General features: G+C 50.4%; 1 protein-coding gene across 1 annotated transcript in view; it reads right to left on the bottom strand.

Moving 5' to 3' along the window:
- The window catches only part of GRK3 (G protein-coupled receptor kinase 3), a 59,675-nt gene extending 44,445 nt beyond the window's left edge, over positions 1–15,230 (bottom strand). Inside the window, exons 1-2 of the mRNA XM_058851465.1 lie at positions 14,820–15,230; positions 1,374–1,450 (exon numbers count right to left, since the gene is read on the bottom strand). Coding sequence (XP_058707448.1) covers positions 1,374–1,450; positions 14,820–14,932 — 190 coding nt within the window. The 5' untranslated portion in view covers positions 14,933–15,230. The remainder of the gene's footprint in view (positions 1–1,373; positions 1,451–14,819) is intronic.
- Between the last annotated feature and the right edge of the window lie 9,375 nt (positions 15,231–24,605).

Below are 24,605 nucleotides of genomic sequence, written 5' to 3'. Positions count from 1 at the left end.
TTGCACCAAAACCAGGTACTTTGTTCCCTACAGCCTCATTTGAGACAGGAATAAAAACACTGACCTACTCAAGATTTCCCAGCCCATTCCCCATTTTCCAAGACAGGAGCAACTGTGCTACCCCAGCCAATTCACTCTCCTCAAATCTGCTGGACAAAGATCCCAAGAGCCCCTCATGAAATCCACTCCCTGCTTTTATTACCCAGACTACCACAAACATTCTAAATTTTATTCATAGCCAGATTTATTTATTTTTTTTCATTGACACATTAAAGCTCTGGAAAATGGACTAACCTCATCATTTCTGCAACAGCTTTTCTGGTTTTGAATCATGTTCAACCTCACTTCTCCCATCCACTGCCCACATCTCATCCTATTTCAATACTTCCCTGTAGGTCAGATTTAACAGACTGCTCAGCGAGGTCTGTGCTCATTCCCACTGCTCTTTCCTGGACTCTTCCCAGCAGGTCCATGTATATTTTTTTAATCCACTGCCAGGATGGACGCAACATTCTGCCAGAAGAGGATTATTTCACATGCCTCACTGGCTACAACACTGATTTTATATTTAGTCGTGTGATCCAGCTGAGCCAACACAGCCCAGGGCTGGCTGTCACAGCCAAGTCCCTGGCCCGAGGGTCCCCAGGCTGTGCCTGTGTGATTGCTCTGGCACAGGTGGAGAGGAAGAACACTGCTGCATCTCCCTGCCAGCGCTGCGTTTTCCCCCTCCCCTGGTTTATGGAGTTTTTGTCCTTGTCCTCGCTGTGTCACAGCAGAACACAGAGGCTCCTCGCTGCAGCAATCACTTAACTGAACACTGATCTCTGATGTTCCCATTCCCTGGATCCACCTTTCCATGGAATACTGATTAACTGCTCCACAAGTCCATTTTCCCAGCAGTTTCAGCCCCTGCACACAGCAATTTCATCCAGGCTACATCCCCCCATGTTGTGAGCAAAAACACCCCATCAGAGGGTCAAGACAACACATCTGGGATCTCTTCTCCTGCTCCCTTATCAACAGGCTCATTACCTCTGCAAAGAAAAAAAAGTTTAACCGATGTGTCACATTACATCGTTGACAAGCCCATACCAAGTAATATAATTTTGTCCTCGATGTTTCCAAATAATTTAATTATTTTCCCTGTAGTTTTCCAGAACCTGAAGTTGACAGATTGCCTCGCTTCGTCTTCTTCCCTTTCACAACATTTCATCTTCTTGAAGACCTTTGTTTCACTAAGTCCTGTCCACCCTCCAGTGTTCTTCAGACAATCTACATCACTGACTTCTCAGCAAGCACCACAGAAAAATGTAAAAATCAAAATTATCTTGAAAATATCTACATGAGTAACATTTTATTGAGACATGACTTACCAATTCTCTGATGAAAGATCTTGTCGAAGGTTAATTCACCCCTTTCTTCGAGGTATTTCTGCATAACACTGCGGATACTGAAAGAAAAAGAGGGGGGAAAAAAAAGAGGTGTTACTTGAAATTGCTTTTTTTAAACCTTTGAAGAAAAGTCAGGTGGAGCCCTGCCTGACCTCGGCTGAGCTGATCCCTGGGGACATCCTGGTCACCATTTTATTCCTGTCTCAGGTTTAGCCTGCACAATAAAATAAGTCACAAGTTGCCCTGAGCTACCCAGGATCAGCCACACAAGGAGCCAACAACAGCTCCATTAGGCCCTGCTTGGCTGCAGCGCACTTAACATCTACTTTGCCTAATTTATAATGTCACAATCATTCACTTAAACCACATTAACAAAGATTTCCTTTATTTATCAAGTATCCTCAATATTCATTGTAATATAATGCCCATAAAAATTTCATATGGGCAACAATACAAGTACATAAATCTTAAAATCAGTGCAGGCCAGCAGTGCTGGGCCTTGGTAAAGCAACTCTATTGTCACAGTATCAAGTCAAAATTCCATCAGACTTTCTCTGTTACCAATTATAAAATCGTTAATTTCCATACATCCTATTTATTACTATAATTATACTACTTCTTATTACAATTATACTATTTATTATTATAAAAATAACTTTGAACAAAGTACTCATGCTCTATACAAGGCCATTAAGTATCACTTGTATTTCTGCAGCAGAAAGACTGAGCAGCTAAGCCTTGCTGACCTCAGGGATATCCCCTCTCGTGTGCTCACAGGGACCCCAGCATTAAAATTCTGAGAGTCCTCCCAAATACTGACAAACATCTCCTCCAGGGAGGGAGGAAAGTATCCACACTCCTCCTCAGAGGAGGACCTGAGGCACGAAGTCTGAATGACTTGACCAGAAAAAAGTCTATAATAAAGCCAAGGACTTTGCTGGAAGGCCCTAAACTCCCATGAAGGAAAATATCCTATTAATAGTTTTCTGTGTATCTCCAAGTCCCACATGGAACACGGATCTCTGAACAGTGTGATCCAAAGCGAGAGCTCTGGAGGCCAACCACCACATCAAGTCAGACAAGAACTGGGAGGGCTGAACACTGTTAATCAGGTTCGAGGTTATAAATTATTCAGTGACGAACTTGCTGTTTATTTGTTCATTAAGAACTGGGTCTGCCCTCTGTGTATTTTAACAATATAAACAAAATATTGATTTAAATGAAGAGGGAGCAGTAAATAAGAGATCGTGGAATCACAGAATGGTTTGGATTGGAAGGGATCTTAAAAAACACCTTGTTCCACCTCCTACCATGGGCTGGGACACCTTCCACTATCCCAAGTTGCTCCAAGCCCCATCCAGCCTGGTCCTGGACACTTCCAGGGATGAGACAGCCACAGCTTGTCTGTGCCAGGGCAATTGTGCAGGGAACAATTTCTTCCCAAAATCCAACCCAAATCTTTTGCCAACCAAACCTTCCCCTTTTCCCTCTGTGCTTGCAGAGGACCCACTGGAGATGAACAAGCCTGGCACGAGTTCCCAAAGCCCACAGCTCCCCCTCCTCCCCGAGCCCCTCGGTGCTGCCATCACCCCCTGGCACCATCCTGTTCCCACTGACCACCAGACCAGCAGTAACAGAATAAGCCTTTTTCATAATAATGACATCAAGAAAGCTTTCCTCTGCTCCAACGAGTGCACTGCAAGAAATTACATCAACAGATCTTCGGTCTAGACAATGGGAGAAGATAATGAAAATTTAACGTGCGACTGAAGCGCCCAGGAAAACAGGGATTGTGTAAGGAGCAAACCTCTCCAGCGCCTCCTCCTCTGCCAACATCCCGTACTTCTGGTCTGATGGATAACGTCAAAGGAACAAAATGTCTTTTGCAGCCACAGAAACTGAACAAATCTGTAAAATGATCACAGGCTACAGGAGTCCGCGCTACATTCCAGCTCCTCAACGCTCGCACTTCTTTAAAATCATTGCCACTTATCCACATGAATAAATAGGAATAAATTATGTGGAGTGGATTATGACTACCCAGAATAATCACCTCCTAATTCTCACATAGAAGTTTCAGGTAGAAATCCTCTGGAGTTCAGAGAATTGAAGCAGAGTCCATGTATCCTTCAGAAGGATGGAAAATTTTAAAATGGAGCTTAGCACATTCCACAAACAGGAAGAAAGGTTCCCTCTCTGCTTCAGTCTATTGACTCATTAGTTGCCCTACACGTAAACAATCTGGGATTAAAAGCTGCATTTCACAGAAACGCAGCCATTTCTGAAAAGCTTTCCCTGGCCAGAGATGCCATCAGCACAAACCACGCACTAATGCGAGAAGTGGCCGTTTCTGCACGAGTTCATCCCGGTTCACAGCATGATCCACCTTAATAGCAGCACTCACAGGGAGCAGAAACAAAAGTTGGCTAAAAACAAAATCCAGGGAGACCTCAGAAACAAAAGCACATCCAACTGGACTGCAGCAAAACCTTTTCTTCATATATTTTTTTCATTTCAAAGAGGAAGAAAACAGCAAACCACAAAAAATTCAGAAACACTCCGTTTACTATCCACATACCACAAGTCAACTGAAGTATTGTTCAGGGGAAGTCAAAGTCAGGCCTAGAATTTGGTGAGAAATGCAGCTTGGACCCTGGGGACCTCTTTCTGGACATCTGCATCTTCACTGAAAGGGTGGTCAAGCATTGGCAGGGGCTGCCCAGGGAGGTGGTGGAGTCTACATCCCTGGAGGTGTCAAAGGAACATCTGGCCATGGCACTCAGTGCTCTGGGCTGGGTGACAAGGTGGGGATTGGGCACAGCTTGGACTCGATGCTCCTGGAGGACTTTTCCAACCTCAGTGATTCTGGGATTCTGTAATTGCTGGTTTAACTGGGGACACAGGGAAGCCCTTTGCCACGGGCCCTGGGGAGATGCCCAGCAGTGCTGGGGTGTGAGCAGCTCGGTGTTCTTGCACTTCTGAGAGCCCCTGGGTGAAGCTGCCCTCAAAGAAGGAGCTGAACAAACACCCCAGGCCTGCAGAGCAGGTTGGAGCACACTGCCTGCCCCAAGCAGGCAGAAGATGACTTATCTGCATCCTCAGCAAACCATAAACTCTGCGAGCAGCACGGGTCGCTCTAACCTGGTCAGCTCCTCCATCTGCCCAGAAAATGGATTTATTTCAAGTATGAGCTGAACAGTCTGTTGAAAGGAGCTTCAAGCTGCATCTTGGAGCTCTAGTTACTCCAGCCTTGATCAAAGAAACCTGCTGAAAAGCAGCCTTCAAGGTTAAACTCCATTCTGGAATTAAACAGCTCGCTGTCTGTGAGCAGCCTGGCAGGGCACAGGCAGCAGCCGCAGTGCCAAGGTCGGCACAGGCAGAAAATGTCTACTCGAAAACATGTCTGAAAAGCTAAGAAGAAAACACATTATGTCCTTTCTAACACAGAAAAGGCCACGTAAGGCAAGAGCATCCACGATCCTCCCTCTCAGACGAGTTCCAGCAGGAGCAGCAAGGCTGCAGGAGCCTTGGAGAGGAGCTCAGCCAAAGCCAGGACTTGTCCTTGGCTGCAGCACTGGACAACAACAGCCACTCCTGCTGCTCCTCCAGAACAGAGCAGGGACAGCCTGCAACCCCAAGGAGAACATGCCAAGCAGGAGAAATGAAACTTCTGCTGGGTGTCTGAGTGTGTGTGCCCAAGGATGGACACTGGAACATCCACAGGGCACCAAGAGCACAACCCCAGTGGGTGTGGGAATATGCCCAAAACCAGGATTTACAGAGGAGAGGAAAACAAACAGCACTCGTTCTGATACTTCCAAGAAAGATGGAGAGGGACTTTTTCCAAGAGCATGTAGCAACAGGACAAGGGGGAATGATTTCAAACTGGCAAAGAGGAGGTTTAAATTAGATATTAGGAAATATTTCTTCCCCGTGAGAGTGGTGAGGCCCTGGCACAGGTTGTCCAGAGAAGCTGGGGCTCCCCCATCCCTGGAAGTGTCCAAGGCCAGGTTGGACAGGGCTTGGAGCAACCTGGGATAGTGGAAAGTGTCCCTGTCCATGGCAGGGAGAGGAACTAATTGGGCTTTAAGGTCCTTTCCACCTAAATTATTCCACAATTCTGTAGAAGTTGTGCTATTCGTTTCACACAGATTTTGTCCCTGCAGTTCTTCTGAAAGCAAGTCACACCTCAGAAAAGGAAAGGGCACAGAACGAGGCAATGGAACTAGGTCAAGAGGCTCCTTACTACTGGCCTTCCTACTACTGGCCCTTAAAAGAGCTTTGAATTATTTATCATCAGAGCAGATGATTTTTTTCCTGTAAATCAATAAGAATTCAGATTTACGGGATATTATCTGGTGTACAGGTGCACACACGCCCACCACAGCTTGGAAAAACAATGGCCAGCATTAAAGAACCATACCTGCATTAAAAATGAGCAGTTCCAGTCATTAATATATTCTCCAACAGACCGAAACAGAAACAGGAGAACAGAAAAACAAAATAAGAATGAAACAGCAGCTTCACAGAGACTGAGAAGAGCTTAGTTCAGGATTTAACTCTACCAACACTTCCTGTATTGTCAAAAGCAGGCCATAAACTTTATCTGCACAGATCCCCAGTCTCTAAAATAAAGCTGGATTTATTTTTTCCCTCCTCTTTGTCATTAGAGCAGGTACCATCCCTCTGCCACGTGTGCCTCCTGTATCCAACAGCACACTAAGTTCCTGATGGTGCCTGGCACATCCAAATTAATAATTATTTCAAGAAAATGCCAGATATTCATCAATCCCATGGCCAGTGCTTTGACTGCCACGGTTTAGAGTGCCTGTCCACTCTCTGCACTCCCAACATCACATCTCCACATCACAGCCACCTTCATTTATTCCTGTGTCAGGGGTAATAAACACTGAACACTCACAAATCACTGAACCCATTTAATTCTGCTTCCTCTCAGGTTGCACTCAGCTCAAAGTTCAGCAGAAGTCAATACTTCTCCAAATGACTCGGCTCCCAATGCTCTAAAAGCTGCTTCACACATGGTCACTGTGCTTCCAGCAGCTAGTGGGGCAAAATTCCAAGCACAGAAAAAGATCATTACACCATCTAAACTGATGTGTTCATCTATGACTTGTAAACTCACAGAATCACACTCAATCTTGAAGGTCTTTCCCAAAGCAAATCCCTCTGTGAGTCAGTTATTAATCAGTGCATGTGCTCGGCCTCATCGGCTGACAAAGCAATGAGTGACCCCAAACTTTGATTTCTCTCCATAAACACAACACCCCACCTCCACGGGACTCTGCCATTTTCTGGCCCAACTTCACCCATTTCTGCCCCATTTTGTGCCTTCACACCCCCTGAAGTTCACACAAAGTCATTTCACTGCTGTGAACTAATGCTCTTAGAACTGTCGTGGGTGATTAGAAACATATTTCACCCCAGAGCCCTGTGGGATGGAAGGGATTAGAGCTCAGCAACACCTGCCCACACCCCCTCCCGTCCCTGCATCAGCAGCTTCACTTATGCAAATTATTTTAATGAAGAAAGTTTACAAGGAGGGAGCCAGAAGCAGGAGCTGTGTAGCTCCAACTTCACGAAACACCAGCCCCGAGATCCTTGAGGCATTATCAGCGCTGAAATCTGAAACTAATATAAAAGCTTCTAAGTACATGAATTTTTCAGGAATAATTACACCAAATTGCAGTGTCAAGGACTTGCCCTTCCACCAGATTGCTGCTGCTGAGAAATTATAAGAAAGGGAAATCAGAGCAAAATCACATCTCCTCGCTCTGACTGCAATTAAGGCATTCGCCAATCATAAATTACTTTTTTTAAAAAAAACCCACAAAATTACTGAAGACGTGCCAATTTTTTCTAATCTTTCTCAATCTCAAATGTTTAGAACTTTCTTTGCAAGTAGCAAGTATAAACCTTGACTGAGAGACCAAGAACTACAGCCAACACTGACAAACGCTTCTGATTTATTTATTCTTTTATAGGCTCAGGATGCAATTTTACAGAGATTTTAAATGTTTATTTCCACTATCCAAATCCATCATAAAGTTGCTAAAATTGGACCAAAGATCCTGCCCCAAAGGCCTCTGAACTGAAAGCATGACAGGGTCAACAAGCACAATTCAAAGCAGTGGCAGAATGGCCCAGAGCCACCACAGCCGAAAGTGGGTTGTTTTTTTCTCTTTGTACAAGTGCATTTAAAAGGTTCAGCAATGCAAGATTGATCAAAAGTGAAAACTGGGATGAAATATTTGGCCTAAGAATCAGATCTTTCAAAGCTCTTTTAAACAACACGTTAAAACTACAGGAATGTTTCTGTATTTTTGAATAATTAGGAAAATCTCCGGTTAAAAAAACAAACATCAAAACAATTAATAAAAAAATCAGAGGACTGATGGACAACATAGAATTGCTTCAAACATGAAAATGAACAGAAGAGGATTGAGAAGAAATGGAGAAGCCAGGCTGGAGACTGGAAAACAACAGCAAATGATGAGAAGGCTCAAAAAGGAAATGTCACTCTCAAAGCTGTGTCCCACTCCCATGGCTGTCCCAGCCATCCCTACTTGAGACATCAAAACACCCACACACGATTTGCCTTCTTTTAATTGAGTGATGGGATTGTTGAGGTTGGAAAAGCCCTCAGAGACCACCAAGACCCGCAGCACTGCCAAGGCCACCACTGACCCTTGTCCCCGAGTGCCACATCCACACGGCTTTTAAATCCCTTCAGGGATGGAGACTCCAGCACTGCCCTGGGCAGCTGTGCCAGGGCTGGACAGCCCCTTCCATGAAGGAATTTTCCTAAATATCCACCTAAACCTCCCCTGATGCAACTTGATGCTGTTTCCCCTGGGTGTCAAGTGGATCTAACTCCATTCACCACCACGCTCTGGACTCACCCCGCTCCCTGCACCCACCACCCCTTTTCTCCACCTAAAGCTCAGTTTCACAGAGCTCATTTTCCCTGCTGAAATTGAGGCAGAAACACAACAAACAACAGCAGCCAAGCCACATCCCCGGAGCTGTCACGCGGAGGCTCATTCTGCGCTGGCCCCTCGGGACAGGGGTGTCTTTCTCCAAGGTCTGAAGCACTGAGCATTCCACTGGGTTCCCCGGAGCTTTTTAATTTCCCGGGAGGATGCAGAAGCTGCCGGGAGCTCTTCCCTCATGTGCACCTTGAGCAGAGGTAGAACTCCCCGGAGCACCCAGCAATTCCCAGCTCCCATGCCGAGATCCCTGCGGGGCTGCAGGAGCTGGGAGTGCAGCTGGTGCCCGTCTGCTGTCACACATCCCAGACTCGATCCCTAATGATGGCTTTGATCTGCACAGCTCCACCAGATCCCCAGAATTCCACCCTTTCCCCGGCTCCCTCCTCAATAGGACACGACACATGCTGACAGGACAAATTCCTGGCATGCTGGAAGGGGGCTGAGGGGCTCTGTGAGCCTTCAAATGCTTTCAAAAATTGTTATTTCTGCAAGGCGTATTTAAATAGGTGTTTAGTCAGTATTGGAATAATTTTTTTTGGATAATGGAGTGAAGCTCTGTGGAAAACAGCTGTATTTTCTAAGCTAGAAACTGCTGCTTTTGCACCAATTTAGTCCAATTAAATTTTGTTACTTGATTTATGCACCTGGACCTGACGGCTCCTGATCGGCTTTCTACTAATTTTATTAATTACCAACAAAATAAAGCTATTATTGATAAGAAGATTAAACCAGGCCATTCCACATGATTTCACCAGAACAGAAACCAAGGGCTGCACACGCTCATGTCCTGATGTTATAGCTCCAGAGTTGGCTGAAACCATTTCAAACAGGCAGGTCTGGGCACTGAAAAGCCATCAGCTATAAAAGGAGTAAGAGCTATAAAGTTCATTAATTTTATTGAAAAAACATCTGGCAGGTCCCACAGCACCTGCAGCCCACCTGCACCAGGCATGGGATCAAACGAGCGCTTCACACCTGTAACACAACATCACACTTCACTTTCCCCAAAAACACATCTAGAATCATCCCTCTGCTTTCAGCACAGGAACAGAAGGCTGCACACTGATCTCCCCCCAGATCACTGTGATTTACCTTTTTTCTTACTTAAATTAATGACACCCGAGGGAAGGTCTGTGCTGCAAAACATACGCTGAGATCCTTCAGCATCCCCAGGGAGAAGTAATTGGAGCATCTCTCTGAAGGCCAGGTCTCTCTTTCCTGTGCCCAGAGATGCTCCAAGCACGGGATGCTCAGGAGCTGAGACAGTCAAGGACCTCCACTGAGGCTTAGAAAATTCAGCTTCAAATCCTGCACCTGCTCAAGGTGCTACATGTGAACAAAGGTACATCAGGTATTTTCTAACTGGCTCCTGATCTGGACAATACAGATAATTACAAGCTGTTCTTCATCCAGACTCTCATTCCTTGTCTCTTAAAGCTCTGCAAAGGATTTTCATCCTCCTGTGCTCTCCTGTAGAGGCCTGTCTGTTGTCAGGGTATGGAACACTGCAGGTACAGTAAAAATTGAATTCCTGAGAGACAGCACCCAAACAGAGCCAAGAGCAGCACCCACAGCAAGCAGGATACAGCCTGCTATACTGACAGGCCAGAATCCATCCCCAGGCACGCATTCTTCCCAAGAAAGTGCTGTGGTACAAAGGTGACTTGAGATAAAAAGCAAGTACACATTGTCAGCAGCCCCAGAATTCTGTATGCACACTTAATTATTTTGAGAGAGCCACTTCTTACTGCCTTCACAACCACACACTTCTGCTGACAGCAAAGCAGGGAGGACGAATTTCCAAGCAAAATTTCACTCCTCTGTCTCACCCTGAGCTAATCCACCAAAGAAAACAAGTGCTCAGCCTTTCTTATACTGTTAGTTCAGAAAAATGCAAGTCTTTCCCCTTCCTTAAGCAGTTCCCAATGAACCCTCACATGTGCCTTTTCACACTAGCAGTGCTAGATAGCAAGATAAGCTTTGGTTTACTCCTTTAAGCTTCAGATTTTGGACTTCAGGAAGAATTTCTTCATGGAAAGGGTTGTCAGGCTTTGATTGGAAGGGGCTGCCCAGCAAGGTGCCCAAAACTGAACTTTCTTGCAGCAAAATAAAAGCACCTAGAGAGACACAGAGGGCTGACACAGGCGGAATAGCAGCAAAAATGAAAATTACACAAGCAATTGTCAGGAAAATTTTCCCAGAGACAGCGCGGTAAATGAATAAACACAACACGGAGGCGTTAAACGATGCCAGAGAAAACACCACCAAAGTCACCCAGACTGACAGCAGAGACAGGGGAATGTGAGCCTGCAACCTGGAGATTTACAGAAGTTTCACAAGGTGCAAGAACTCCCTGAAGGCCACCTTAAAGAAAGAACTGAAATCCACAGAAAGAGCAAAGTAAGGCCAAGAGCACAGAATTACAAAATCAGAAGCAAGAGAGAACAGAGCAATGATGCTTAACCCTGAGCAGGAGATGTTGCTTGGACTTCAACAATATTCAGCACCAACAGAGGAGGAAGAGAAATCACAAACAGCTCAGGATAGAATTGGGAAGGCAAATTAACCTCTGTGTTTTCAACAGCCCTCAATCTGAGTTTTAACAAGCCAGTTTGAATACTGGGTAAGAAAGCAAAGGGCACATCAGCCACCCTACGAGAAGTAGCTGGGTACCAGGGGCCAGAATTCACCTCTACAAGTGAAGATGGGATGATAACTGAGGAAAAATGTCATGTTAAAAGCATGATTTTTAAGAAAAAAGTGACTGCAACATGCTCCCTTTTCCCCCAGCAGAGCAAGATTCAGAGGAATGCAGGAAACCAAAGGAAAATACTGGGAGAAAAATCAGAATTAACTTGAAACAGAGGTAATTAGCAAAAGCAGGTTAGAAAAGGAAAGATGAGATGAGATGAGAAATATCTACAGCCTCAGGGAGAGAAGCCTGGACAGATGGATGCTGTGTTTTGTTACCATGCCCGTGGTATTTGTATACCAAAAGCACCCAAAGCTTACGTGATGTTTATAGTAAGAAAGGTTTAATGTCAACTTTCCAGTGGTGCACACAAGAGGCTTCTGCAAGCCCTGAACCCTCTCCCATTTGTTACCTGATTTCTTGGACCATTTTTCTCAGCTTCACGTTACGCAAATCCTTTACTCAAACCAGAACAAGCTGCTGGCAAATAAAAACAGCTGTTCTATAGTGCTCTTCCAGTCCCTTTGACCAAAGTAAGGGAAATGTAAAATTTACATGGAAAAGTAAAAAACCTCAGCAGCCTGCTGAATAGCCAAAAAAAATTCAGAGTGCAGCTAATTTACTGCTTTCCCACCAAAACTTAAGATATTTGAGAGCAATGCTCCAGAATAAGACTTAGGTTTCATATTTGATCATATTTCCACAGGGCTGACTTCCTTCCCATTCCAGGCCTGATTTCAGCAGGATATTCTGTCTCTGACAGCCTTTCTGCCCACCCATGCGAATCTCCCTGAAAAACAGGCTTTTAGGAAACAATGTACAACAGAAAGATACCACAGCTCTTGGCAAGGCTCTTAGAAACGAAAGGAGGAAATGCAGAAGGGAAGGAAAAGCAGATGACAGAGGATGGAAGAAGGGTTGTTTTGTTTTGGTGTTTAAAAAAACCAAAAACACACTAATCCTCTTCCTTAGGCACTCCTGGCTCATTAGTGTTTTCTGTCCTTCCTCCCCAAACTGCAATATTCAACGATTTCAGGACAAAACCAGTCTGAGGATAATTCACAAAAACTCAGCAATAATCAGCCCTACGGCCAATAAACTCTTCACCCTCATAGTTTATTTGCTGCTAAGCCTTGGCCTGCAGCCTTGGAATTCATTCTGCCGGCACTACAGCTATTTCCTTGTAAACAGGAAGCCCCCTCAAATTTGCATTACAGTAAACTCATTTGTTTCATTTAGCCTCAGCCTTATCTAGGAAAGATAAAAGGGTGCCGACAGGTGTACTGGGCTCCAGCAAGGAGACAAGGGGTAAAACCTTTGTAATATTTCAAGAGGAGATAACACCAGCGCACAGGACCCGTCCCTGGGCTGTGGATGCCCGCCAGAGATAAACCAACACGTTCCCGTGAGCAGAGTGCTGAAATAATGCAGCGACATTTATTCTCAAGCATGGATGTGATATTCCAGTGACCTTCCTGCTCTCTGTCCCAGTGACAGCCAGGACTGACAGCGGGGATGGCTGCACACCCCGCATTACAGAGCCGAGCTCCTGCTCCTCCAAGGAGCTGCTCACACGCATAGAAATAATGAATATCTGGAAAAATTGTTTGATTTCAAACAAGAGAGGACTCTGTGTGTTGTATTTTTTTACTGTTACTATATCAACCTGCCTTTAACCAGCCGATTTATGTCATTTTAAATGAATCACTTTGCCAGCGATACGGAATATTTCAGTATACCCAGCACATCATGTCTGCTCTAATGAGAGGGATCAAAAAACCAGCCAGAAGCCAGCACAAAGATATCTGACACCAGAATAACGGTCACAATTTCCTACTGTATGAGGAAATCCCTGGTTTCAGTTAGAAGCTGAGAGGTTCAGTCATTTCGGGCACCCTGGAGCCGTTTGCGGTCCCGGGCTGAGGTAAGTCCCTGCTCTCGGTTATGTCCGTGCTTCCTTCCGCTCCTGTGCCGAGGGCCTGGTGTGTCCCTGTCCCACAGGGCCACGTACAGCCCCAGACCTCCCTTCCCTGAAGGCTTCTCACCTCCTGCAGAGCACCACAGAGCAGGGAGGGTGGCAAGCCACGCTTCTCCTTTAATATCTCATGCCAACAGGCTCTTCCACAGGCAGCCCAAGGAATGAGGCACTTCGGCCACCGATCCTTTCCGCTTCCCTCCTACTCTGCGAAACTTCCTCTGGCACCTGGCTGCCTTTCCCACCTTGTGGAGCCAAATGCAGGTGAACCATCTCTCCCAGCTCAGGGAAACCCTGGCACCACATCAATCCTGGGGCAGGAGAGCAAAGCACAGCAGGTTCCTCAGGCCTCGTGCTGCGCTTGCTACGAGGCTTCCACCGCGCCGGGCATGAGGGATGTCGGTGCAGACAGCGGCTTCGAGCCTCTCCACAAGCACCAGCTGTGCTGATATTGCTCATGGCTTTGGGAGGGCTCCTCCTGCCCTGCAACCCTTCACGTCCCACCTTTCACCTGCCCACAGGGGTCAGGTCCCTGCTGGGAACAGGGAGCAGCACCGCTGCACATCACTGACATCACCTGAGCGCTGAGACACGTGAAGCCACCAGCAAAGCTGCACCTCGGGCTAACAGGGCAGGTGAAATTTCATGGATATTGTACTGGTTTTAAAGTGTAAACACATACCAGGAGCAAAGCAGGCAGCTTTATCTGTCCAGTAACATCATCCTCAACCAGACCTTAAACACAACAGCCAAACTTCATCACCTGAGGTCTCACTGCCCCTGCAAGGGGAATAAACATGGGCTGGCCACCCTTCACCTTCCCCTGCTCTGCAGCCTTCCAGCATTCCGGCAGAAAGGCAGGAAAATGAGTGAAGAAGTGGGAAGAGGGCTCTAGCGATCCCTGGCTCACAGCAGACAGCTAGGCTAGGCCACCAGCAGGCTTCCAAACTGCCTACACATTCTGCAGTAAAATTTGGTTTAGATTTTTCCTGTTGCAGTATTTTGTTCGCTGGCTGAATCTTCATTACATACATATATGTATACACACACACACACACATACACAGCCATGGAAAAAAAAAGAAAAAGCTTAGCTTTAATTTCAGCAATAAATAAGCGATGCTCAGGTGATTTTGTAACAAACACATAACCACAGGAAAAAGCTGTTTCTGCAGAAGAAAAGCTGCTTTTAAGACCCAAGCAAACAACCTCGGCTGCACCAGGGCACTCGTCTGTTCTCACGGTGGGACCGGGGAAGGTCGGGGCGATGGAGCCCAGACCTGCACCGGCACCTCCGCTCCGTGAGCTGCCTGCTAAGGGCGAGCTCCGGCCCCGTCCTCCTCCCGCATCCCCTGTCAAACCCCATGAAGCATCACCAAAAAATCGCTCTGCAGAGCGGCACGGCCAGAGCGGCTCGCTTCGGTGCTACCGACTGCTTTGGACGGAATTCCTCAGCCGCCGGACGGAGCACCGGGCTGAGGATCCACAAACCCCCGAGCTACGGGGGGTTCGTCCCTGCGGGGACCGGCGTCCCCCCTCCACCCGCCGAGGGTCCCCGCACAAGTTGTGCCAAATAAACACACGCATTCAACACATCCAACACATCCAGCACACCCAGCCCGGCCCCGCGCTCGCCAAGGCCGGAGCCGGTGCCGGCGGAGGCCGCGGGAGCCGGGGCACGGCCGGACCGTTATGTCCGGCCCGGGGAGGGCGCCGGGGGCCGGGCCGGGGCCGCGGCGGGGCGGGCGGTACCTGGGCTCGGGCAGGGTGATCTTCTTGCTGGCCCTGGCCGCCGGGGTGCTCTTGCTCTTCTCCATCGCCATCAGGTAGCTGACATCGGCCAGCACCGCCTCCAGGTCCGCCATGTTCCCGCTCCGCCGCCGGGCTGCAGATGGAGGCTCCGCCGGGGCAGCCGCCCCCGGGGCGGGGGTTGGCGGCGGGCGGGCGGCGGCGGCTCCGCCGGTGCGGCCGAGCGGCTCCCGGTGCGCGTGTGCGGAGCGCGGGGACCGCTCCCGCCTCCCGCCCCGCGCCCCGGGCGGGCGGCAGGAGGGACGGACAGACGGCCGGACGGACGGCGCAGGGAGGGAGGCAGGCAGGCAGCGAAGGAAGGAGGGAGCCCCCGCCGCGCCCCCTCAGCGCCCGCCCGCCCCCGCCGGGCCCATGGCGGCGGCCGGTCCGCCCCCGCCGCTCGCAGCCTGCGCGGCCCCCGCGGCCCCGGGCCCGCCGCTCGCAGCGCGCGCGGCCATGGGCGGGCGGACCGGGCTGCCCCGCGGCGCCGCCGAAAATCCGGACGTGGATCGGCGGCGGCCGGAGCGGGGACCGCACCCGCGGGGTTCGGCGGCCCGGCCAGCGCCGGGGCTCCGCTCTGACCTGAGGCCCCTCAGAGGAACAGGCTGCCCCCATCCCTGGAAGTGCCCGAGGGCAGGTTGGACGGGGCTTGGAACAACCTGGGATAGTGGAAGGTGTCCCTCGGCGAGGGGGTGGGATGGGAATTTAAGGTTCTTTGGACCCAAAGTGCTTGTGTGGGATTGCATGGTCCCACAAAAGGGGAGCGCCAGAGCCAGCTCCAGCCGCGGAGCTCCGAGCTGCCCGCGAGCCTCAGCGCCCAGTTGGACGCATAAATTCAGAATTAATTTCCTCATCATTTATTAAAACGCGTGCAGAACAAAAACGGGATACAAATAAATGCATCTGTGTGACACCCCAGCGTTGCTCGTTGAAGCACTTTGCTGGGAAATAATGATGCAAAACAAGGCACCCAGGTGTCCTCGGGCTCTGAGCAGAGCTCCCTGCTCGTGTTCCTCCTTCAAGTAGTAGTAGCTCCACTGCAGCCAAGCAGATATGCAGATTTCAAGTGCTTTCTTTTCTGAATTTCGTCAAATATGTCATAAATAATTGGCTCAATGAAAGGCTAAGTCAATGACAAGTCTGAAGTTTGAAACTCAGCGTGTTTTGAGCTCTTTTCAAGTGCCGCCACTCCTCCTGCCTACATCTTTATGAAAGTTAATGATCTGATTAAAGCGAGGTAGAGTATACAGCTGGGAGGATTTCACCATGTGCCTCATTATGAACCGTCTGAGAACCTGCTTTTTGTTGAAAATGTTAATTTAAGCCAGCAATTTCCACCGGAACAGATCCACTGGAAGGTTTCTCCTCCACCAGTGGCCCCAGAGCAAAGCTGAGGCTCAGGGTGTCCAAGCAAGTGTGGAAGGGAGCGGAGGAAGATGTGGGGCACATTCCTCCTGGAGGTTCAGGGTGAAGTCCCCCACCAGCCCTGTTTAAAGGTTTCACTTATCCAAGATACAACATGGAAAGGGGTATTTTTATCTCCTGAAATCCTCTGGGCTGGCGATGGTTCCCGTGGCTCCCGCTCCAAAGCTTCTCGCAGAGCCTCCTCGTGGGCTCTCCATTTGCAGGGGTGTGATGGGAGAGAAATTCACCACATCCTCAGCCTGGGGACTCGTGCCTTGTGCTGGTTCTTCCCAGGGGACTCCCCAATTTTGGCTTCTGCAGCCCCTCTGCCCAGCTCTCAGCGGTGTTTCCACAGAAAGAGCTGGGTTTCATTTCCTGAAGCAGCAGCACACGGGGAGGATCTCTGCTCTGACCTGAGGGTGTTGCTAAACACCCCAGGCAAACAGAAACCATCGCCTGGGCGAGGAGGGCCCTGTGTTTGCTCAGATATTTGGATGGCTTTACAGTGGTGGTGACAGCAAAAGTGGCCACCAAGATGTCCCTTAGGATTCCTAATGCTCTCCTGTTTATTCCTGTGCCACGTTTTCACCGTTATTAGCTGGGTATTATTGTTGTGTAGACGTCAAACACATTCCTGGCGACAGTTTCTAGGAAGTGAGGTCTGGTGAGGGCCAAGTTAAGGAACTTGTCCTCTTCTTTCTGCTTTTGGTGCTGGTGTGGCAGCAGCAGCAGGCACCAGGATGGTGGTGGGTGATAAGCAAAGGTGTTTTGTGCACTGCTGATTTCCCAAGTGAGGCTGCAGTGCAGTCAGGGGTGGTGGCACGTCCCCACAGCCACTCCGGGCCCTGCCTGGGGAGGCAGCCCACGTCAGGCTATTCATGCTCACCTCTAGCAGGGTGTAAAACACATGCATTTTTCAGTGTTGCATTCAGATATCTTAAAGGTCACTGGGACGGGTATTTTTTAATAACAGAGTGGAATCAAACCTGATTTTTTTCCCCCAAATGAGCAGAACAGGCAGTGGAGCCTCCTCATTTTCAGGGAAGTTCCATTCCCCAAGTGCAAGCCTGCAGTTTTCCTTAGCCTGTGTTGTGTACCAGGCCGAGTGTTTGCGTTGTCCTCGTGTTGTTTTATGCCTGGTTTGGTTGGGTTTGGTGTTTGTGAATGTTTGTAAACAGTGCTCTAGGGATTTCCCCAGGTAAAGGAAACACAGAGTTAATCGATGCCAGGGTTAGCAGAGGTCAAAACAAGATACACTCTGTATGCATTTAAGTATCTCCTGACATTTCTGTGGATGGTGATGGATACTGCTCAATCAATTTAAGTGTGTCTCGAGGCCTGGCTGGGCTGCAGGCTCTGCATCCACTGCAGAGCCAGGAAACCAACCTCCCCTCTGCTTCTCCTTCCTTCCGAGGAGCGAGTTCCTCCTACCATCTGTGTGAGATTTAAATGTTTAATTTTGCCCTGCTCTGCTTCACAGCGTGACAGATGATATTACAGAGAGCTGTGAGGCTGTTGTAGATTTATTAGTGCGTCCCACACTGACACCATCCCATCAAGATAATGCTGCAACACATTACCCAGGACGGAACCACATCTGTCCTGTTGCACTCCAAGCTATGCCAAATCCCATATCACATAAGATCTCTGCCCTATGCTGGTGCCAACAACATCTCTCGAGGGGAATGTTCACATAAAAGATCATTAAATATTATTTTAAATATTATTTTTACTAATATTTCTGATACACTGCCAGAAGTGCACATAGGTGGAGATTCAGAGCATTAGGAGCTCAGTTCTCTCCATGGGCTGCTGCTCTCTAGAGAGAGGGAAAATTATTTGCTCCTCCTTGGCAGCGCTGCTGGAGAATAATTTATTGGTGATGGGTCCCCATGGGAATCTGACTCTCTGTGGCTTGTTTATAGTGAGGTTTTGCTGCAGTTCTGGCTGTACTTTTGGGGTGCCTGACTGAAGGGGAGAGGGCAGAACCCCTTTCCCCATGCTCACCTCAATGTTCCCAAGGAGCTCCCAAGCACAGGGCTACCTGGAGGGGAAGCAGCTCCTGCTTAATGAGATTGTGTGAGGATTCATCAGACAGCAATGCTGCAGTGCCTGGAGGCTGGTAGGACAGGAAGAAATACAAACCCTTCCTGGGAAAAGCAGGACAATGCCAGCGCTCCCCATCCCACAGCCTCACCGCTCCTGCAGCTTTAGCCCAGCTTCCCAAAGAAACAGCCTCACTCCATCCCCTCTGCCCATCAGATTCTGCACTTTGCCAGCCCCTGGGGTGGCTTTGGCCCCTCTTCCCCCTCCAGTGGCACATCCATGCCAATCCCACAGGCATTCCTCTGCAGCACCCGCACCCAGGCTGGGGTTGCATCCCATCTCTTTAGCGCTGCGCTAATAAGTGGTGAGAGGCAATGTGGAAAACAAATAGAGTAATTAATGGTCATGGCTGCTGCTGCTTTTATTCACTGTCTGTTCCAGAAGGAGCAGTTTTACAGCCTCTGCCCTCACAGTGCCCTTGCATTCAGCACCCTAAATCCCAAGGTGGGTGCAGCTCCACAGCTCTGGCCTCCTGCAGAAGCAGGGTGGCTCCTCTGCATCTCTCTGGGTTCCTCCAGCTGGCTCCTGAATACTCTTAACAAAGGCACCTCAGCCACCTCAGACAGGTAAAGCCTCAGTGTAGCTTATCATCATCATGTTCCCTTTTGCAAATAGCTGACATGATGAGGAGGTTGGGTTTTAATTAGGAAACAAGTGGCAATTCAATTCTCAAAAATATTATTCACCATCAAACATTTGTACTGGCATAGTCAGACTAGCAATAATTATGTCCTCTGGGGGCAGAGATAAGAGCAGAGTTGAAAGTCATGCAACATCTATAAAGTCTTGCATGAGAAAACACAGGCATGAGAAGACCGGGGCCTCCCGTTCGCAATTGCATCACACCATCCCTCTCACCATGTAATAAAAATACCTTACTGACATTTTCCTCTGCACATTTTCTTCCCCTGACATGGCACACAGCAATATCCTGGTGGTACCTCCCACCCCAGGCTGTGCCTTGCCAGCTGCAGCCCGGAGCCCTCGCTGTGACCCCTTGGCAGCACACACGGGGACATTGCTGCTGGCACAGCTTCGTCCCTCCCTCTGTGCACACAGATAAATAAAGAAGCATCACCCCCTCACCTGGCCAGGGCAAGCTTCAAGAGCACAAGAGCAGCATCAGGACAAAGCTGGGTCACACAGCTCACCAAAACCATCCCAGGTGATGGTGGAGGCACAGGGGTGACACTGGAGAGATGAAACAGCCACTGCAGAAGGGAGAGCCAGGGATCTGCATTAACACCCAGCCATGGTTCTGCTCCCTAAGCAGCATCACCTGGAACATCCCTTCTGCCCCCACACTGGGCTCCTCTGCAGGAATTCTCACCAGGCAGGAGGGGCAGGGAAGTCTGAGCCATTTTCACTCATAAATCTCCACCTGTGGTTGTTCTTACAGCTCAGTCATGACACGGACATGGCATCTTGGTCCTTCCTGATGGGGCTCATTCCAGCCTTGTCCATGGGGGCTGGAAGGGCCTGAGAAGCGGGGCAGTGGGGCACTGACCCTCACAGACCCCCCCTCCTGGGTCACAGGGCACCTTCCCTGTGTCCCCCAGCCTGTGACATCCCATGCCCAGCTCAGAACTGACCCATCTTCAAGAACTCCCCGGTTTAAAAACAGTAGAGTGTGTTGTTACAAGCTAAAGCAAATAAACCAAATAAAAGCTGGAACAGCAAATGTCTCAAAGCCCCACAAAGAGTCAAAGTGTCCCCATTCGGCACTTGGTGGGATCAGACACTGCAGGAGCATTTTCCCTGCACAAATTGATCAGACAAACAGATGTCAAGAGGGATCCATTGAGCATTTGCTGTTCCACAGGCTGGCTTGAATGTAACTTGATAAAAGGGAAAAAAAAAATCAATAATTGCCTAATTTAGCTATAAATTCTGAGGGACAGAAGGAGGAAAAACCAACAACTGTGCAGATATTGAAATGGTAGAAGGTAATTCAGATTCTGTCACGGCATCTATGGAAGGTAAATTGTGCAGTGCTGGAAATGAGAGCTTTCTTCTCCTGGGAGCTTCTGCTGCCCATCACCGGGGTGGATCAGGACAGGGTCAGTGCTGGAGGTGCTGGGACGGCTCAGAGCTCACTCCAGCCACAGCGATGCCAGACCAGGTGCAGTGGGAGGGGGTCAGCAGCCAAAGGGTGCGAGGCTGAAATCCCCCTGGAGCAGCGGAGAGGCTGTCTCTGCTCCCTGGAAACAAGTCTGGTTGTGTGGGAAATGCTTTCTAGTTATTTCTTTTCCCTGGCTCTTTGTGCTCCAAGTCTGTTTACACACAAATTGGCATTTGCTGCCCTGGCTGATCATTCACCCGGATCCCATCTCACCCGTCTGGTCTCAGCACTGGCCCTGGGCGCCTGATGTCACCGCAGACAGGGGCAGTGACAGCTGAAAGGGGCACCACAGGCTGCTCCTCCAGCTTGGCTGCCTGGCCCCGGAGCACCCAGGAGCTGCTGCTCCAGCCCTCACACAGGCAAACCCAGCAGAAACATGGGAATGCACTGCCTGCTTGGGAGCGAAATGGCACGGGGTTTATTTGTACTTCTGTCACATCAAAGGGGCCCTTGTTTGAATTCTTCTGCCTTTAGCCTGGAGAAGAAGAAGGGGAAAGATTGGGTCCTATTAATAGCCTTGCATCCCACAAGATCCCAGCCTCGCAAGAAGCCATGAAAGACTGCAGCATCTGATTCCCTGAATAAATGAGGTAATTTAGGAAGAAGTGCGTGCTCAGCAGCCTTCATTACTGCCTTCTGCAGCTCGGTGGGAGATGACAGTGACAACTCACTTCGGTATCAGTAGCACCCAGGTCCCAGAGGAGCTGTGCTGTGCCCCAAAGCATGGGCAAAGGTGCTGAGTGCTGCCTCTCCCACAGAATTCCTGATGCTGCAGCAAAAATCTCATAGATTGGCACAGAACGTGTGGAAGGAGCACCCCAGCAAGCTGAAGGGCCAGCAGAGGGGGGCCACAGCTTCCTGCATAAATGCCAAGAGAGTGGTGCTGATGAGAGGGCACTGGGATGTTTGGGAATTCGCTGTGCTGGGAGGGGAGCAGGGCTGTGGGATGGGGCTCCGATCCTGCAAACCCAGGGAGTGAGGAGTCAAAGCCACTGGAACACCCCTGCTGTGGGGAAGGACCAGGAGCTGTAGATGTGCTGGCATGGCAGGGACATCCGCTGCGGGCCCCTGATGTCACCCCACACCAGGATTTTTCACTTGTGGGATGTGTGGGACACGCCGCTATCCCAGCTGTGGGTAACACCCGCTGGGGCACCACCGCGGATCAGCCAGAGTGCAGGGAGGGTTCTGACCCTGCTCCTCAGCGTCCTGGCAGCCCCGGGGTTTGTGTCAGCTTTCCCTTAAGCAGATTTTCGGGCTCTAAGTGTCAGGGTTAATCCCGACACCGAAGGTCCGTGTCACAGCCGCTGCCTCCAGCTGCGTCATTGCCCCGCACGCAGGTGCTGGGGACTGAGCTGCCCTTTGCATGTTGGGCCTGAGGTCACCAGAGCCACCGGCTGTGCTGTCCCCAGGCTGCTGGATCTGTGCCAGCACCCAAATCCGTGGCCACCTGGTCCGGAGCGAGGCTGGGGAAAAGGAGCCCACGATCCCAGCGGAGCCGCGCTCCCGCAGTGCCTCGCAAACAACAAAACAGAAGGATTTGCAGGATCATAGCCCATCCTATCTGCAGCCCCATATGCCAAACAATTAATCTTCCCTCTCGGTGCCCTTGTAAAGCAGAGCAGTAAATTGCCTTCATTTCACAGCTGAGGGAAGGTGGTTCCAGCCAGGCCACTGCCCCGGGAGTGGCCGCAGGGGCTCTCCGGAGTGGGTCAGTGGGCACATCCACACGGGTGGCTGGAGTCCCCCCAGCACAGCCTTCCCCGGGGGAACAGGGACTATTCTCAGAGAGATTTACACGTCAGAGAGCACAGTGAATAAACCCTCAGTGACCTCAAAAGCATCTTTCTGCTAAAATGCATCCCCATGGCCTCAGCATCTACAGCTCAGCTTGACCCTGCGGTTGGAAAGAGGCACCTCCAGCGGGAGGGTGTAGCAGGTCTACAGGGGTTCCGTGAGGGAATTAGAGAAATTGGGGCACCAAAATCCCATTACTGTGGGGAGTTGCTGCCATGCTGGTGCTGCCATGCCAGCAGCGGGCACTGTCCCCACGGGAGCAGAGCCTCTGTCCTGCAGAGGGATGAGGGTTAAAGCGCCCCACTTCCCATTCCACACGGCCTCTGCCTTTGGAGCTCATCTGGGCACATAATGGACTTTGCCTTCTGACTTAATCTGCTGTAAATCTCTCCCGTAATTGCTCATCATCCGTAAACCTGGAGAGAGCCGGGAGAGACATTCCCGCCGTGTGAGACAGCCATCCTCTCTCTCCCTGCCCTGGCCCAGCCTGTGCCCAGAGCTCCCAGTACAACCAGCACATACCCAGTATGCCCAGTACAACCAGGACATCAGGGCACCCAGTGCCCCCCTGCCCCCGCACGTCCAGCCAGGGGGAAGCTCCCGCTGGGAAATGAGACGGCAGCTCTCCCTTTCAGCCCCCACAACTAAAGGGCTCTGTCCCCCCACCCTGCCTCAGCTCCCTGAACCCCTAGAAGAGCCGAGGGCTCCTCGGGCGAGGGGCAGCTCAGGGTCTCGCAGCACCCAAACCCCGCAGCACAGGGGCACAAGCCCACCTCAGGAGCCGGGTGTTGCTGGGGGCTGCTCGCAGCCCAAAGCGCCTCTCCCGGCAGCTGCGAGCAGCGTTTTGTTCTGCGGCTGCCGAAGGAGCAATCCCGTCCTGCAGAGGAACACCAGACGTCACACGAGGGAAGGTTGCTAAGTGAGCTGGTCCCTCCTCATGATGCACGACTTCATTACGCGGCTCCCTAAATGGATGTTACACACAAATGACATTTGCCTTGGAGCATATGAGCTCCCAAAATAGCGGGCGGCTCTCCGCGTTGTTGCTTTGGTTTGCCGAAGAATGTCCCCATTGTCTGCGGGGCTGCTGTGCCCATGCCTGGCACGGCCCTCCGGCCGTGGGCGTTGGGGACAAAGGGATGGGGACCCCCAAAACCAGCCCAGCTGTGCCCGGGGTGGCAGCTGAGGGAGCCCGGAGGGTCCCGTGGCCAGGATGGGACGAGTGGGCTGCACCTTTCTAGCAGGGGCCATGGGGAACAAGGAATGCTGACCCCTCTCTTGCTCCGATCATCTTTCTCTCTCCCTGCCTCAAATTTCTCTCCTGATGCTTCGCTCAGGGTTTTTCGGCAGGCTGGGCGTTTCCCCTGAGGGGGGAAGAGCTCCAGGGATGCTCCAGACACACCCAATGCTCTGCCAAAGGGACCAAATCCAGCTCATGGCACACGTCCCAACACCTACAGAGGTGACAGAGGGGACAGGGCACCGTGTCGTACCCCAGGCACCCGGCTAAGGCCACTTCTCCTGGCCTGTGGCCACGGCCGTGGTGGCAGCACCAGAGACTGGCTGCTCACATGGCCATTTCATCTAAAATTGCCTAAACTCAGCCCCGGTTTCCTTTGAGATGAGCTGAACCGTGCAGAGAGAAGGTCTGGCTCCAGCTCTGCACCGTGCATAAGGTACAAATAAAAAAGAAACAAAGGTTATGTCCACGCTGAAGAGAGAAATTTGCTTTTCATTTTTTTTTTCCCTTCCCCCCGATTTCCTAAGAACATCCACGGCAGCTGATCTGTGCAGCGCTGCCGTAATCCGGTGATATATTTTAATCCCATTACGTTGCCATGCGCTCGCTCGCAGCCTGCCCGGGCTGGGAGGAACAGATGTTTCCTAATTGGCACTTGCGCTGCCCAGGGGTTTCCAGCTCGGACAGCGTTCCTCTGCCTCCCCTGGAGGAGTCCCTGCCCTATCCTCCAAGGATGGAACAGCGCTGGCTGCTCCTGTGCCGGTGCCTCACCGTGGAGGGGTGACAGTGTCACCGCTGGCTGTCCCCGAGGGTGACCCAGCAGCAATCGGGGCTGCCCTGGCCGTTCGCTCGGAGGGAAATGCAACATTTGCTTTTTTTCTCATTTGTTTGGGAAAAGCTGTCGGATGCGGAGGGAGCCCCGTCCCAGAGCACCCGGGCGGCTGCAGCTGCCCAGCTCCTCACTCCCACCGCTGCTTCCCAGCCCATCCCCTTTGCTCTCCACGCTAGTGAAGAGTTTTGGGTTGGTCCTGAGTGTTTCATCATCGAGGGAGGGCGTGTGGGGCCGCAGGCCGGCTGCAAT

The sequence above is a fragment of the Poecile atricapillus genome, chromosome 16 (genome assembly GCF_030490865.1).
Source record: "Poecile atricapillus isolate bPoeAtr1 chromosome 16, bPoeAtr1.hap1, whole genome shotgun sequence".
Taxonomy (NCBI): domain Eukaryota; kingdom Metazoa; phylum Chordata; class Aves; order Passeriformes; family Paridae; genus Poecile; species Poecile atricapillus.
This window is presented reverse-complemented; position numbering and strand designations above follow the sequence as displayed.